Source organism: Pteropus alecto, unplaced genomic scaffold (genome assembly GCF_000325575.1).
Source record: "Pteropus alecto unplaced genomic scaffold, ASM32557v1 scaffold321, whole genome shotgun sequence".
Taxonomy (NCBI): Eukaryota; Metazoa; Chordata; class Mammalia; order Chiroptera; family Pteropodidae; genus Pteropus; species Pteropus alecto.
In genome coordinates, this window is record NW_006431044.1 from 166,784 (window position 1) to 179,522 (window position 12,739).

General features: G+C 43.8%; 1 protein-coding gene across 2 annotated transcripts in view; it reads right to left on the bottom strand.

The window, feature by feature from the left end:
• Window positions 1-7,627: 7,627 nt before the first annotated feature.
• Window positions 7,628-12,739, bottom strand: part of LOC107196269 (putative uncharacterized zinc finger protein 814) — a 13,753-nt gene continuing 8,641 nt past the window's right edge. Inside the window, exons 2-3 of one of the 2 annotated variants that reach the window (XM_025051851.1) lie at window positions 9,455-11,687; window positions 7,628-9,370 (exon numbers count right to left, since the gene is read on the bottom strand). In XM_025051851.1, coding sequence (XP_024907619.1) covers window positions 9,364-9,370; window positions 9,455-11,687 — 2,240 coding nt within the window. In that variant the 3' untranslated portion in view covers window positions 7,628-9,363. Of the gene's footprint in view, window positions 11,688-12,739 lie in introns of both variants that reach the window. The other variant, XM_025051845.1, reaches the window with a different exon arrangement.

A 12,739-nucleotide genomic window follows, 5' to 3' on the forward strand; every position in this document is an offset into this window, starting at 1 on the left:
TCGATGCATTTGTGTCATTTCACGCCAGGTTTATTGAGCGAAACATTCTCTGTTGCGGTTCCTGTGAATCGGGTAGGAGAGAATGAACACAGAAGACACACAGACACAGACAGGGTAAAAGACCGCAGCCTCGAGAGCTGTCAGCGTTTTATTTTTAAAGGCTGGGACTTGGCTTCTGTCCTTATCTTACTTCCGTGTCCTAATCTTAGCCTCATTCTTTGAGTTCCTTGTCCCTGCACCGATCGTTCTTGTTCTGCTTGTCCCCGAGGAAGGCCAGTGCGTGCATCTGACTCTTCAGCCCCTTCCTGTGTGCAGGGTGGGGGCGCCTTGGCTTGCGTGCAACGCCTAAGGTAAATACCTGGGGTAAGCACAAACAAGGTCCGTGGGAGCGGCTGTTTGCAGCTCACTCTTCCCGGCCGATGTCTTCATACGTGCCAGGGAACAAGGGCCCAACTCTCTTAACTCCTGCATTCTCAGAATAACCAAGTGGGTACCCACACAGGTTAACACACAACACATAGAGAGAGGAAGTAGAGTCTTATGGGCGAAAGTCTCCAAGGCAAGCTCTGTTCACTGGCGACACGGATAGAAGTAGAGTCTTATGGGTGAAACTCCTTAGCATCTCCAAGGCAAGCTCTGTTCACTGGCGACACGGATGGCTGTGCATCGGTCCCAAGCCAGTGGCTACGTGGGTCAGAAGGTCAGTCTTCGGCTCTCAGTGCGCCGTCAGCGATGCTCTCGGTCAGGCTTGAACATCATTTCAGGTGTTCAGCTTCTATGGACCTTACAAGGTGGGATCCTCACGCTTATCGGCCCCTGCAAAGTGGGGGCTGTTTCCGTGGTTTGGGATGTTCCAGTCACACCCTTCGAATGTTCCCCTTATGTGCAAGTTGACATTACTGACATGGCGCCCATGAAATCCATTTTGTAAAGTCCGAAAAGTCTTCATTTCCTTAAGCGCTATACAATATCACAGATAGAGATGATATAAAAGAGAGAAGGTGACTATGCTCAGAAATGGGGAGGTGACATGTAGTGTTGTGTATTACAGTAAGACGGTCCCGCCTGATAAGCAAGGAATTGAGCCGTGTAGGTATATTTGGAATAAACATGGGACAGGAGAAACTGTTGGTTTGGGTGCACGTAGCCCTCACAGGATTCAACAGCAGGAGAGGCCTGAGACTCAAGTCCAGTTGGCCATTTATCTGCTTCGATCACTGCAGACACACTCAGGGGATGTGGGTAAGAAAACTTAGATCTATTCCTGGAGCCTGCAAATCTCTACCTTGGTGGGCTTAGGCTTGGAACCAGGGAGAACTTCATACGACTCTAGCTGTCATATTTTGGTCCTTGAACCTTCACTATCAGTGTCGCCTGGAGACTCATTGGAAACACATCTTCTCAATTCTGAATGCAGATCTACTCAATCAGGCGCTTGAGATAAGGCCCTAGAATCTCTGCCTTGAAAGCTTCCAGGTGATTTAATACGCATTCAAGAACATTCCATCTTTCTGTGCTGATTCCTGTGTGTGAGGTACTTCATTTCTTATGATTAAGTGGAAATCGCGTACATATTTATATGTACATATTTATGTGATGTTTGCACTGAGGTTACATAAAGGTATCGGTGTATATTTGTACCCCAACATTTAAAAAAATACACAAAATGTCAAACTTTTTATTTTTTGTTAAAGGGATACTATACTACATAGATTTATAAAATAGATATAAATGGTCTCTGATCACTCTAGCTCCTGAAGAAAAACAAAATTTGCGGTACTTGATTATCCTTTTTGAATTGTCTGCACATATGCCTGTTACCCTGTGTGCACATATGCGTGTTCAAATATATTCTTATACAAATTGTTTTCCTTAGTACAAATCAAGTCATACATTGTATACTGATCCAAAGATACATTTCTTCACTTAATGTATCTTTGGACAATATACAGTTACTTCTTTATTTTGCACCTAATACCTCCTTATCTCCTCCACATTTTGTGTACTTCCGGTTGTCTCTTTGTTAAGACCCTTTAGTTTTTGTTGCCTGCACAATGCGGGCTGGCCTGCTGCCCTCCAGGAGACAGCCTTGCCTTCCCAGTGCTCCTTGGTCCCCTCAGGGCACCTTCTCCCATGTCACCGGAAGCGCCCTGGATTCCTCCGGAATCTTTCCTTGCTGGTCAGGCTGCTCTGGACGTTTCACAGGAATGAAGACTAAGATCAAGCCATGTCTCCTGAAGATTAGGAGGCTGGTGATGCTGTATCTGTCCTTGAGGCCCAGAACAGTCCTATCCTGCTGCTTGGGGTCACGTTTGGCTTTGGTGCCCACCACAGTGTCCAGGGGAGCAACAGCATCCCAGCCATGTCCTACCCTGCAGACCCATCCCTGAGATAGTCCCGACACAGAGGATTGGCACTTCTCAGATGCCACGTCTGGAGTGTCAGCCTCAACTTCTGGGTTCGGACATCACCTCTAGAGAAGCGAGCTGGGATTCAGTGGCTGGTGGCACATGTGCGTACCTGACCTCTGATGTGAGAGGGAAGGTCTCCACCTCTGTGGGGAGAAGGAACAAGAGAGCTTACAGTGGAGACGCTTGTGCTAAGCTCACACCAGCAAAGCAAGACTGTATACCTAAGCTAACTGCAGTTTCGGCCTCTCCCAAGAATGTGACCTTTAACCAGTCAACCTGGAATTCCCTTGTCAGCCCTAGTTAGGTGACCCACCCGAGAGACCCCTCCTCTTCCCCTTAGGAGGAGACCTTGCCTGAAACAATACATTCTTTGCTAATAACTGTCTTTTCCTGCCCCCTTTCTAACTTTCAAAACCTTCCATTTTGCATGGCCTTTTGGAACTTTTCTATTTGCTAGATGGGATGCTGCCTGATTTATGAGTCACTGAATAAAGCCGATCGATCTTTAAATTTGCTCAAATGAATTTTGTAACTTAACAGCCTACAGCTTCAGATGCTCCCCACTCAGCCTCCTAAAGAGTCCCCTGAGAGGACTCCACTGCAAGATTTCCTTTCACCTCCTTGGCTTGTCCCTGGCCCTCTTCTTGCTGTGCCCTCATACGGCCTTTTCTCCCCGTAGGCTTATCCCTGGCGTCTAATCCTCTTTTTACAAGAGAACCAGTCCTAATAGAATAGGGCCCCACCCTCACTACCTCGTTTAACCTTAGTTACTCCTTTAAAGGCCCTATCTCCAAATACACTCATTTGGGGGTTAAGGCTTCTACATACGAAAAGTAGCATGTTAATAAATACTAGTGGTAAGTATAGGCAAAGGAGTTAAGTTAGAAGGCTAACAGGCAAAGAACATTTAACAATTTGAAAGTATCCTCCACTTGGCCGCAAGAATTTCTAAAAGTGAATTTTATAAAAAAAGTTTAGAAGCTGCCAACTGCATACTGTAAATGCAATATTTCTAAGAACGATTTAAAACAAACGAAAAGCTCTCAGTGAAAACATTTAAAAGTGCTAAAATGCAGAGTTCAATGAATTGAATACTGACACTTTTTATGAGCTGATGATTTTTCCCCAAAGTGCTAAAATGCAGAGTTCAATGAATTGAATACTGACACTTTTTATGAGCTGATGATTTTTCCCACCTGATTAAACCTTCACAAACCCATCATCTCCCCTGTGACAGCTAACGGAGGAAGACTTCACCTACTTTCTCCGCTTTACTCACCACGCCCCGATCACACACTAGACTACAAAAGCTTTCGTCTTCCTTCGGTTTTTCAAATTCCACATATGCCTTTCCAACTCCGAGAATTCCCAGGTCTTCTCCCCCTTCCCCACTGAAATGTTGTCTTTCCACCTTGCTTTGAATTTTAAATAAATCTTATAGGGTCAGCATAAATTCAAATCCAAACTGGTTTTCGACCCTAACCTCCTACACACTGAACTTTCTGTGAAAGGGTTGCAATCTGAAATGGAACCGGCAGATATGAGATGGAAAATCTCAAACATGCACCCTCAGAAGGGAACTTGAAAACTGAGAGGCTGATTTCTCATAAATGCCTGATTTACGGAAGATCGAAACTTAGCTCCTGACCAATGAACACCTGCCAAAAACCTCCCATCCTCAAGCCAACGAACTTCCTGCATGGACTCCAGCTGGACTCTCCCCTTTCTGCACTCATTCCCCATAAACACAGCCTGCCTCAAACCTTCAATGGACTTGCCTGTAGCCTGCCAGTTGGCACGAATTGCAATTCATCTGCTATTCCTAAATAAACACAATTTCTGGCAATTTGAGTTTCCTGAGTTTGCCTCTTTCTTTAGGTTGACAATTCCCGATATTATTATGAAATTCCCTGAACATCTCCAGTGATCAACATTATTCAACTTACGAAAAATTAGTTTTTAGGAATTTTGAGTAATGTTCTTGTTTCGAACAATAAGTAGAGTTATTAACATTGTTATTCAATTTTGAATCAAAATGTCCCAGAATAAAGCATGTCAAATGTGAGCCTACGAATATATATAGTTTGTTAAATAAATGGTGGGATGTTCTGGAGGAAACTTATAGCCCAGAAATGACACTCGGAACATTTGTTTTTCTTACTCGACAAATAAAACAGAACTGAGAGAACTGGGTGTCGCTGCCAAAGAGCATGGAGAGATGAATGTCGGGGAGCCTGGGCCCACCAGCACTGAAGCGTCCATCAGAGCATAGCATGGTTTCACGGTCAGGATTATGAAAAAATATTAAGCAGGAGGGAGAGTAAAAGCAGATAAGACACATTCCCCAGGATGAAAACTGTGCTCAGGACTGTGGTCTTTTGGGGAAATCTAGGGGAAAGCCTGAGATGAAGGTATTGGATTCTCAGCTCGTGCGTAAGTAGGACAAGGACCATGGGGAGCCACTTGGCCAGTCATGAGGCCAGGTGACATAATGTCAATAAAGGATGACAGGAATGTAGTTCTTTCTGGAATGTCTGAAAAACAGTATCCACGAATTCTTTCCTGTACTGTTTTTCCTTTCTTGGTACAGTTTATTCAGTGATAAAATTATTTAGCAAGACCTGCAGAATCCAGCAAAGAAAAGAGAAAAATTCAGTGCACTTTGGCCATGCCATTCTGAGTTCCATCCACCTCTAAATACTGACACAAAGTTTAATGGCCATAAAGCCACTGGCTCTGCCTGCTCTGTGAAAATAAAGGACGTTTATAACCAATTCACCTAGAAAATATTTCTTTCCAAAGCTGTTATCTTAGCGAAGACCAAAAGATTTGGCAAAAACAAGTTGTTTTACCAAATCGTTTGATAGATAATCTACCCATTATCGCTAGTCTCTCTGAATCTTTTTTATAAATAATAACACCCAAAAATATTATGCTTCAAAGTTCCATCCAGTAAATTTTGTTCATGAACCATTTCTCATTCACACCTGAGATAACAGATAACACATATATTGGTGTCTGCCCCCCAGTTTCTGACAGAGTTCCTAAAACCCTTAGGAATTCCTAAATGCCAAAAGCACTCAGAACATCGTTTTCCTAATACTTTATATTTGATCCCCACCCCAGAAGTTCCTGATGCAGAGTTCCTAAATGCCTTGAAAGTTCCCAGGAGATAAGAGCGTTTTTGTTCTAATGAGATTAACTCTGGGTGGCTCCTGGAAAAGCACTGGTCACCAGAAAGACAAAGCCATGATGGCAAGCTCAGAATTGTCAGCACCTCCCTCCAATCTCCAGAGAGTAGAGAGGGCTAGAAATGGAGTTAATAATGGATCATACATATTTATTGATACCTCCGTTAAAAAAACCCAATACTATGGGGCTTAAGGGGGCAGATATACCCTAACCCCTTCTCGCAAAATTGAGGCTAACGGTAAATGCAGATACAGTTCCTAGTGGTAAGAATAGCCTATGGTTCTGCACCTAAATGAATTTATTTTAGAGATGATTTTTTAAAATAATTTTATTTTTAATTACATACAGCAATAAAATTATTGTATTTGTTTCAAAGTGTACAATACAGGGGTTAAAAATTATATAACTTATGACGTGATCCATCTGACACCATACATGGTTATTACGATATTATTTACTATATTCGCCATGCTGTGCTTTGCTTCCCTGTGACTTTTTTGTAACTGGCAAGCTGTACATCTTAATCCCATCCCCTTTTTGAACTACCTCCCAAACACTCCTCGCTGGAAAAGACATGGCTCTAGAATGTGGTCAGGGCTACAGGGAGAAGAGATAATGGCTCCTTCCAGGTGGCATCTTCGTCACTTGACAGGCCTGAAATAAGAGGACAGAATGGAGGAGGTGGCTGTGGGTCCCTTGCATGGAGGAGAGGCGAGCCTTCAGGCAATCAGACCAAGATCCTGCGGGGTTCGAGTATTACATTCAAATATAAGGTTCCAGGGTTCGCATCCAGCTGTCCCCACTCCTGCAGGGTGAACGTTAGACTCATGCACCTGTAACACTTACAGATTCCAAATGAGGCATCACGTTCACCACGGAAGATAGCTAAGAGCGTTTCACCTAAATCACTGGTAAAGGTGGACAGACCCAGACCCAAATCAACCGGGGATCCTGAGGGCCCAGAGCTAGGCTCCAAGGGCAGGGGCGGCTATCCAAATGTAGCTGCGGCTCAAATAAGGTTCCCGGATGAAACCACTGGAGACGCGCAGAAGACAGACGGCACGTGCTCTGCGACGTCGTTGGAATTAAGAGATGACCACGATGACAACTCCACAATGGAAACGGCATCATCGGCAGCTGAGCCTCCCTGATTGGTCCTCGCCTGCCACCAGCCCCAGGCTGAGGGCTCCACACACCATAGTGACAGGATTGTCCCCAGCTCTGGGGCCAGACTCCTGGGTTTGAATCCACCCTCTTGAATCTAAATCTGACACTTGGCTGTTGTGTGACCTTGGGCAACCCACTGCAGCTTTCTGATCCTCCATTTCCCCAACAATCCAGTAATGGTAACTAATCCGCAGGGTGTTGAGAATGAGAGAAAATACTCAGAAGCAAAGCTCAGAACCCTGGCATCGGGAAGTGTTTGCACCATATCGTTCCCTTCATCGAACCTGCAGGGGCCAAGGTTAAGTGCCTTCATCGCTTCCATGTCAGTCAGGGAAGTGAGTGTTGGGGTGGGCTGGAGTTGTCCAGAGTGTTCCTGGTGGGGACCCCACACTGAGACCTCAGTGTCCTGAAGCCACCTCCTCAATGTGGTGCAGTCTGTGTGGACTGCAGCCTATCAAGGGGTTCTGAGAAGCCCCATTTTTTTATAGGTACCCGGGACAGAAGGTCCCAGGAGCGTCGGGACTGGGGATAGCACCCACAGGTGACAACTGGTGATATGGCCACTGCACAGGGTAAGGGCGTGTCAGCTCCTCCAAAGGCCCAGTGCGGGGCTGCTCTCTATCCCCGTTTTACACAGAATGAAACTGAGGCCCTAGGAGGGTGGACCAGTCGCCTGTCTTCATGTCGACGGTTAGAGATCTAGAATTGACCCCTGGAGTACATGGCTCAGGATTTGGGGAGGCCAATCAATGATCTCCCTTTGGTTCGGGGATGGCTTTGGCTCCCAACCAATACACGTCCATCCTCGGAGCACCTGCTCCAGCATAACCTTCAGATAACAGGCCAGAAAACAGAGGAACGTTACAAAGGAGGCTTTATTATATTGAACTTACAAAGGGCATGACATGTTCATCAGGCAGATTAATCTTTAAACTGAAAGACCGATGCCTCATTCCACTGTGCACACCATAAAAATAAGAAAAATTAGGAAATAGTTTTCAAGTATTGAAAACAGTTATTCCATAAAGCAAGAGTCAAGGAGTAAGAGCGGTCGAAACTGCAACACACATCTTTGTTGTTTCTCTGTCCTACATGTTAAAGAGAAATAGTCAAAGCTCATAGAAGAACAGGTAAATCACATAAGCGCACTTTTACGAACACGTTTTTCTAAAAAATTATCTATGAGAAATACACATCTGCAAAAATGTTCATCAGGAATCCTTAAAAAAAAATTAAACATTCACACACCCCTGTCACTAAGACAGTACATTCTAAGTAATGGATGAAAGATTTTTTAAAAATTAGAAAAAAAGACATGTCCACAAATAGTCGAATGGAAAACTAATAATAGTATTTCCAAAGGTAATATTACTCAGCAAAAAAGTATTAAAGAAAGAGGAGGTATTCATACAGAATCATTGATGAATCTCAAAGTAGTAGTTAAACAAAAAATACACCAGGAAAAAAAAAAAAGTAAACATTTCATGATTCCAATCCTATAAATGCTAAATGTGGCAAAAGTATGGATTTTAAGTAAAGTGAATCAGTGGTAATTTGGAGAAAGGGATGAGAAGGAAACAAAAATTCTATAATTAAGTATACATTCAGTAGCAGATATGGTCATTAGTCTGACTCAGATCAGTGTTTCGCAGGTTCACACCTACGTCAAAACTCACAGAATGGTATACTTTCAGTATGAGCAGTTTCCTTCCCTATAAATCATACCTTAATAAAGCTGTAAAAAAACGGCTCTATGTTTAACAAAATCTGTACATCCCACTCTTAAGAACAAATGTTTCTGGACGCTATATTGACCCCACGAGCTCTCTCCTCATGACTTCTGGGGGTTGGTCTAGCCTTAGTAGAAACCAATATTGCTGAGCAATGAAGAATGTTTCCAGCCTGGTCGACAAAAATACCCACTGGGTTGCAAAAGCCACCACCTGCGAGTACAGGTCTGCCCTTTTACTACCTCTGTGCTCCCACCTCTGCAGTAATGGTCTTGAGTAGAACACCATTGACTAATGACAGGACTCCACAAATCAGTCAGAGGGAGAACAGGGGTAAGCTTTCTGAGCACACTGGAGCCATGCCCGATGCACATTGTTCGGGCTACCAAACGGAAGAGGTAAAATGCCTGCGGCTGTGTGACCTGGCAGTGACATAAATCTGGCAAGAGACCTGGGCAGGTGAGAAACAGCAACAGTACACATGCTTTAAAATAACAACCGTAAGAGTTCTCCCCACTGTGAATGTTTCTGTAAAACTCAAGTCATACATATAAATGCACAGAGTTTACGTCAGTGCTGTTACACTGGACAAGACAGCAGCACATTTCCTAAATCTATGCACTTATGCCGTGTGGAATTTCCAAATTCAAGAGGACGTAGATTTAGGGCCAAACAATATTTCACATCACTACATGCTTAAAGCCTTTAACCACTGTGAACTCTCTGATGAGGAGGAAATCCATAGCTACTAGGAAAAGATTTCCCACATTTACTGCACTCATGAGGCCCTTCTCCAGTGTCAACGCTCTAAACACAAAAGAAGGCACATCTACAGGTATAAGACTTGCCACATTCACTGTACATTAAGTCCTTTCTCCAGTGTGAAGTCTCTGATGACTACGCAGGGATGTTCCGCTGGTAAAAGACTTCCCACAATCGCTGCACCCATAAGGCCTTTCTCCAGTGTGAACTCTCTGATGACGACGCAGGGATGTTCCGCTGGTAAAGGACTTCCCACAATCACTGCACCCATAAGGACTTTCTCCAGTGTGAAGTCTCTGATGACTACGCAGGGATCTTCCACTGGTAAAAGACTTCCCACACTCGCTGCACCCATAAGGCTTTTCTCCAGTGTGAACTCTCTGATGAGAACGGAGGGAACGACTATCGATAAAAGATTTCCCACATTCACTGCATTCAAAAGGCCTTTCGCCAGTGTGAACTCTCTGATGATAATGAAGGACAGTGCGACGAATAAAAGATTTCCCACATTCAGCACACTTATAAGGCCTTTCTCCTGTGTGAATTCTCTGGTGTATATTGAGGTGATTTCTTTGCCTAAAGGATTTCCCACATTCACTGCACTCATAAGGCCTTTCATCTATGTGAACGCTCTGATGAGAATGGAGGGAACGACTATCGATAAAAGATTTCCCACATTCACTGCATTCATAAGGCTTTTCTCCAGTGTGAACTCTCTGATGAGAACGGAGGGAACGACTATCGATAAAAGACTTCTCACATTCACTGCACTCATAAGGCCTTTCTCCAGTGTGAACTCTCTGATGAGAACGGAGGGAACGACTATTAATATAAGATTTCCCGCATTCGCTGCACTCATAAGGCCTTTCTCCAGTGTGAACTCTCTGATGATAATGAAGGAGAGTGCTACAAATAAAAGATTTCTCACATTCGGCGCACTTATAAGGCCTTTCTCCCGTGTGAACTCTACGGTGTCGAATGAGTATTGGTCCATTGGTAAAAGATTTTCCACATTCACTACATTTATAAGGCCTTTCTCCCGTGTGAACTCTACGGTGTCGAATGAGTATTGGTCTTTTGGTAAAAGATTTTCCACATTCACCGCACTCATAAGGTTTTTCTCCCGAGTGAACTCTCTGATGATAACAGAGGGCAGAACCCGAAGTAAAAGATTTCCCACATTCGCTACACTCAAAAGGCCTTTCTCCAGTGTGAATTCTCTGGTGTTTAGAGAGGTAAGACACGTGGCTAAAGGATTTCCCACATTCACTGCACTTGTAAGGCCTTTCTCCCGTGTGAACTCCTCGGTGTATAATGAGATGATTTCTTTGGGTAAAAGATTTCCCGCAATCACTACACTCATAAGGCCTTTCGCCTGTGTGAACTCTCTGATGATAACGAAGGCCAGAGCTAGAGGTAAAAGATTTTCCACATTCACTACATTTATAAGGCCTTTCTCCCGTGTGAACCCGCTTGTGTTCAGTTAAATGAGATTTTCGTCTAAAGAATTTCCCACATTCGGTGCACTCATAACTCATTTCTTCAGTATAGACTGTCTGCTGTTGAATAAGCACAGAGCTATCGCTAAAAGACTGCGCACATTCACAGCACATGTAACAATTTTCTCCCGTGTGACTTCTCTGAGGATAAATGAGGACAAATTTTCGGTTAAAGGACTTTCCACATTTGCCACACTTGTACTGCCTTGCTCCAGTATGAATTCTTCGAAGTCGACTGAGGTTTGAGCTTCTTCTAAAGGATTTTCCACAGTCGTCACACACATGAAGTCTGTCATCAGAGTGGATTCTTTGGTGAACAACAAATGAGGATTTGTTCTTGAATGTTTTCCCACATTCGTGGCACACAAAACACTGGCTTTCAGTGTGGATACCTGGGTCCTGAACGAATATGTGTTTGGGGCTGAAAACTCTCTTGCATTCTTCCCAAGTGTTGTGACTTTTTATACTTTGGAAAGTCACCTCACACTCGGAGATTTTGTTTAGCTGCTCTGTGGTGTGACTGGCCTGTTGCTGGAGAGGTCCTGCGTTGGTCAGGATGTCCTTCCTAACCTCGCTGCAGACTGAGGGCTTCTCTGACACATGGAAATTGCAGCTCTTCACAAATGAGGTTCTGTCCACACTGCTTACGAAGGGTTTTCCCCCCACGTGCTGCTCCTGGTGCTGCTGACAATTCGCACTGAAATAAAATTGTTTCTCACACGCCCCACACCTCAACAGTTTCTGGCTGTGCTGTGTTCCCTGGTGCTCGGGCAAGTGAAAAATGTCTCTTAAGACTGGACCACACATTTCACAGGGGTGGGTCCTCTGGGATGATGAAGGTTCCTTTGGAGTCCTGCCATGTGATGCTCCTACAGAAATGCTCGGTTCAATGGACGCCTCCACATCCTCTGCTCCACAGCAGCAACCTGAACGCAAAGAAATGCTGGTGAAGTACACGCTGACTTTATTGGAAAGGGACAACTCAACAACAAATGTGCAACTGAAAACCGAAACAGAGCAGAGGTAACTATGCTTATGTCAGACAAAATAAGACTTTGGGTCAAAAACTATCGCTAGAGACAAAGAATGTTATCAGGTAATGATAGAGCAGCCAATTCATCGAGAGGATATAACAATTATAGCTACATATGGACCCAATATCGGAGCAAGTAAATATATTAAGGAAGTACTTTCGGATCTGAAGGCCAAAATAGACAGCAATGCAATAATAATGAGAGACTTCAATACTCCACTTTCAGCAATGGATTGTCCAAAAATATCAATCAGAGAATAATGGATTTGAACTGCACATAAGAGCAAATCGACCTGACACACATGCAGAAGGTGTTATCCAACTGACTACAATTTCTTCTCAAGTGCACATGGAACATATGATAAAATAGATCATGTGTTAGGTCACAAAACAAGTCCTAACAAAGTCCTAACAAAGAAGACAGAAGTCATATCAAGCAGCTTTGGCAACCACAATGGTAGGAAACTAGAATTCATTCAGAGGAGGAAAGCTGGAAAAATCACGAACATGTGAAACTGAAACAACACACTCCTGAACAATCAATGGGTCAAAGAAGTCAAAAACTATATCCAAACAAATGAAAACAAAAAACTATATCCAAACAAATGAAAACGAAAACATAATACACTTTACAAAATGAAGGAAAAACCATGAGAGGAAGGTCTACAGCGATAAACGCCTACATTAAGAAAAATCTCGGAGTGGGTGGAAACAGGGTGGAGTGAAAGACATCCCCAGATCTCTCCCCTTGAAACAACAATAAGCTGAATATCTAAAACTTTAACAAAAAACACCCAAACTGCACATCAGCACGTCTGAGCATGGGATCTGTGCATAAGAAGTATCACAGGTTAGAAGCCCGGGTGTTGGGGGGTGGACTGGGAGTAATAAAGAAGCTGTCTTTCGCTGCCGCTGTAGCTTCCTGCAAAGGAAGGGGAGGGCTGA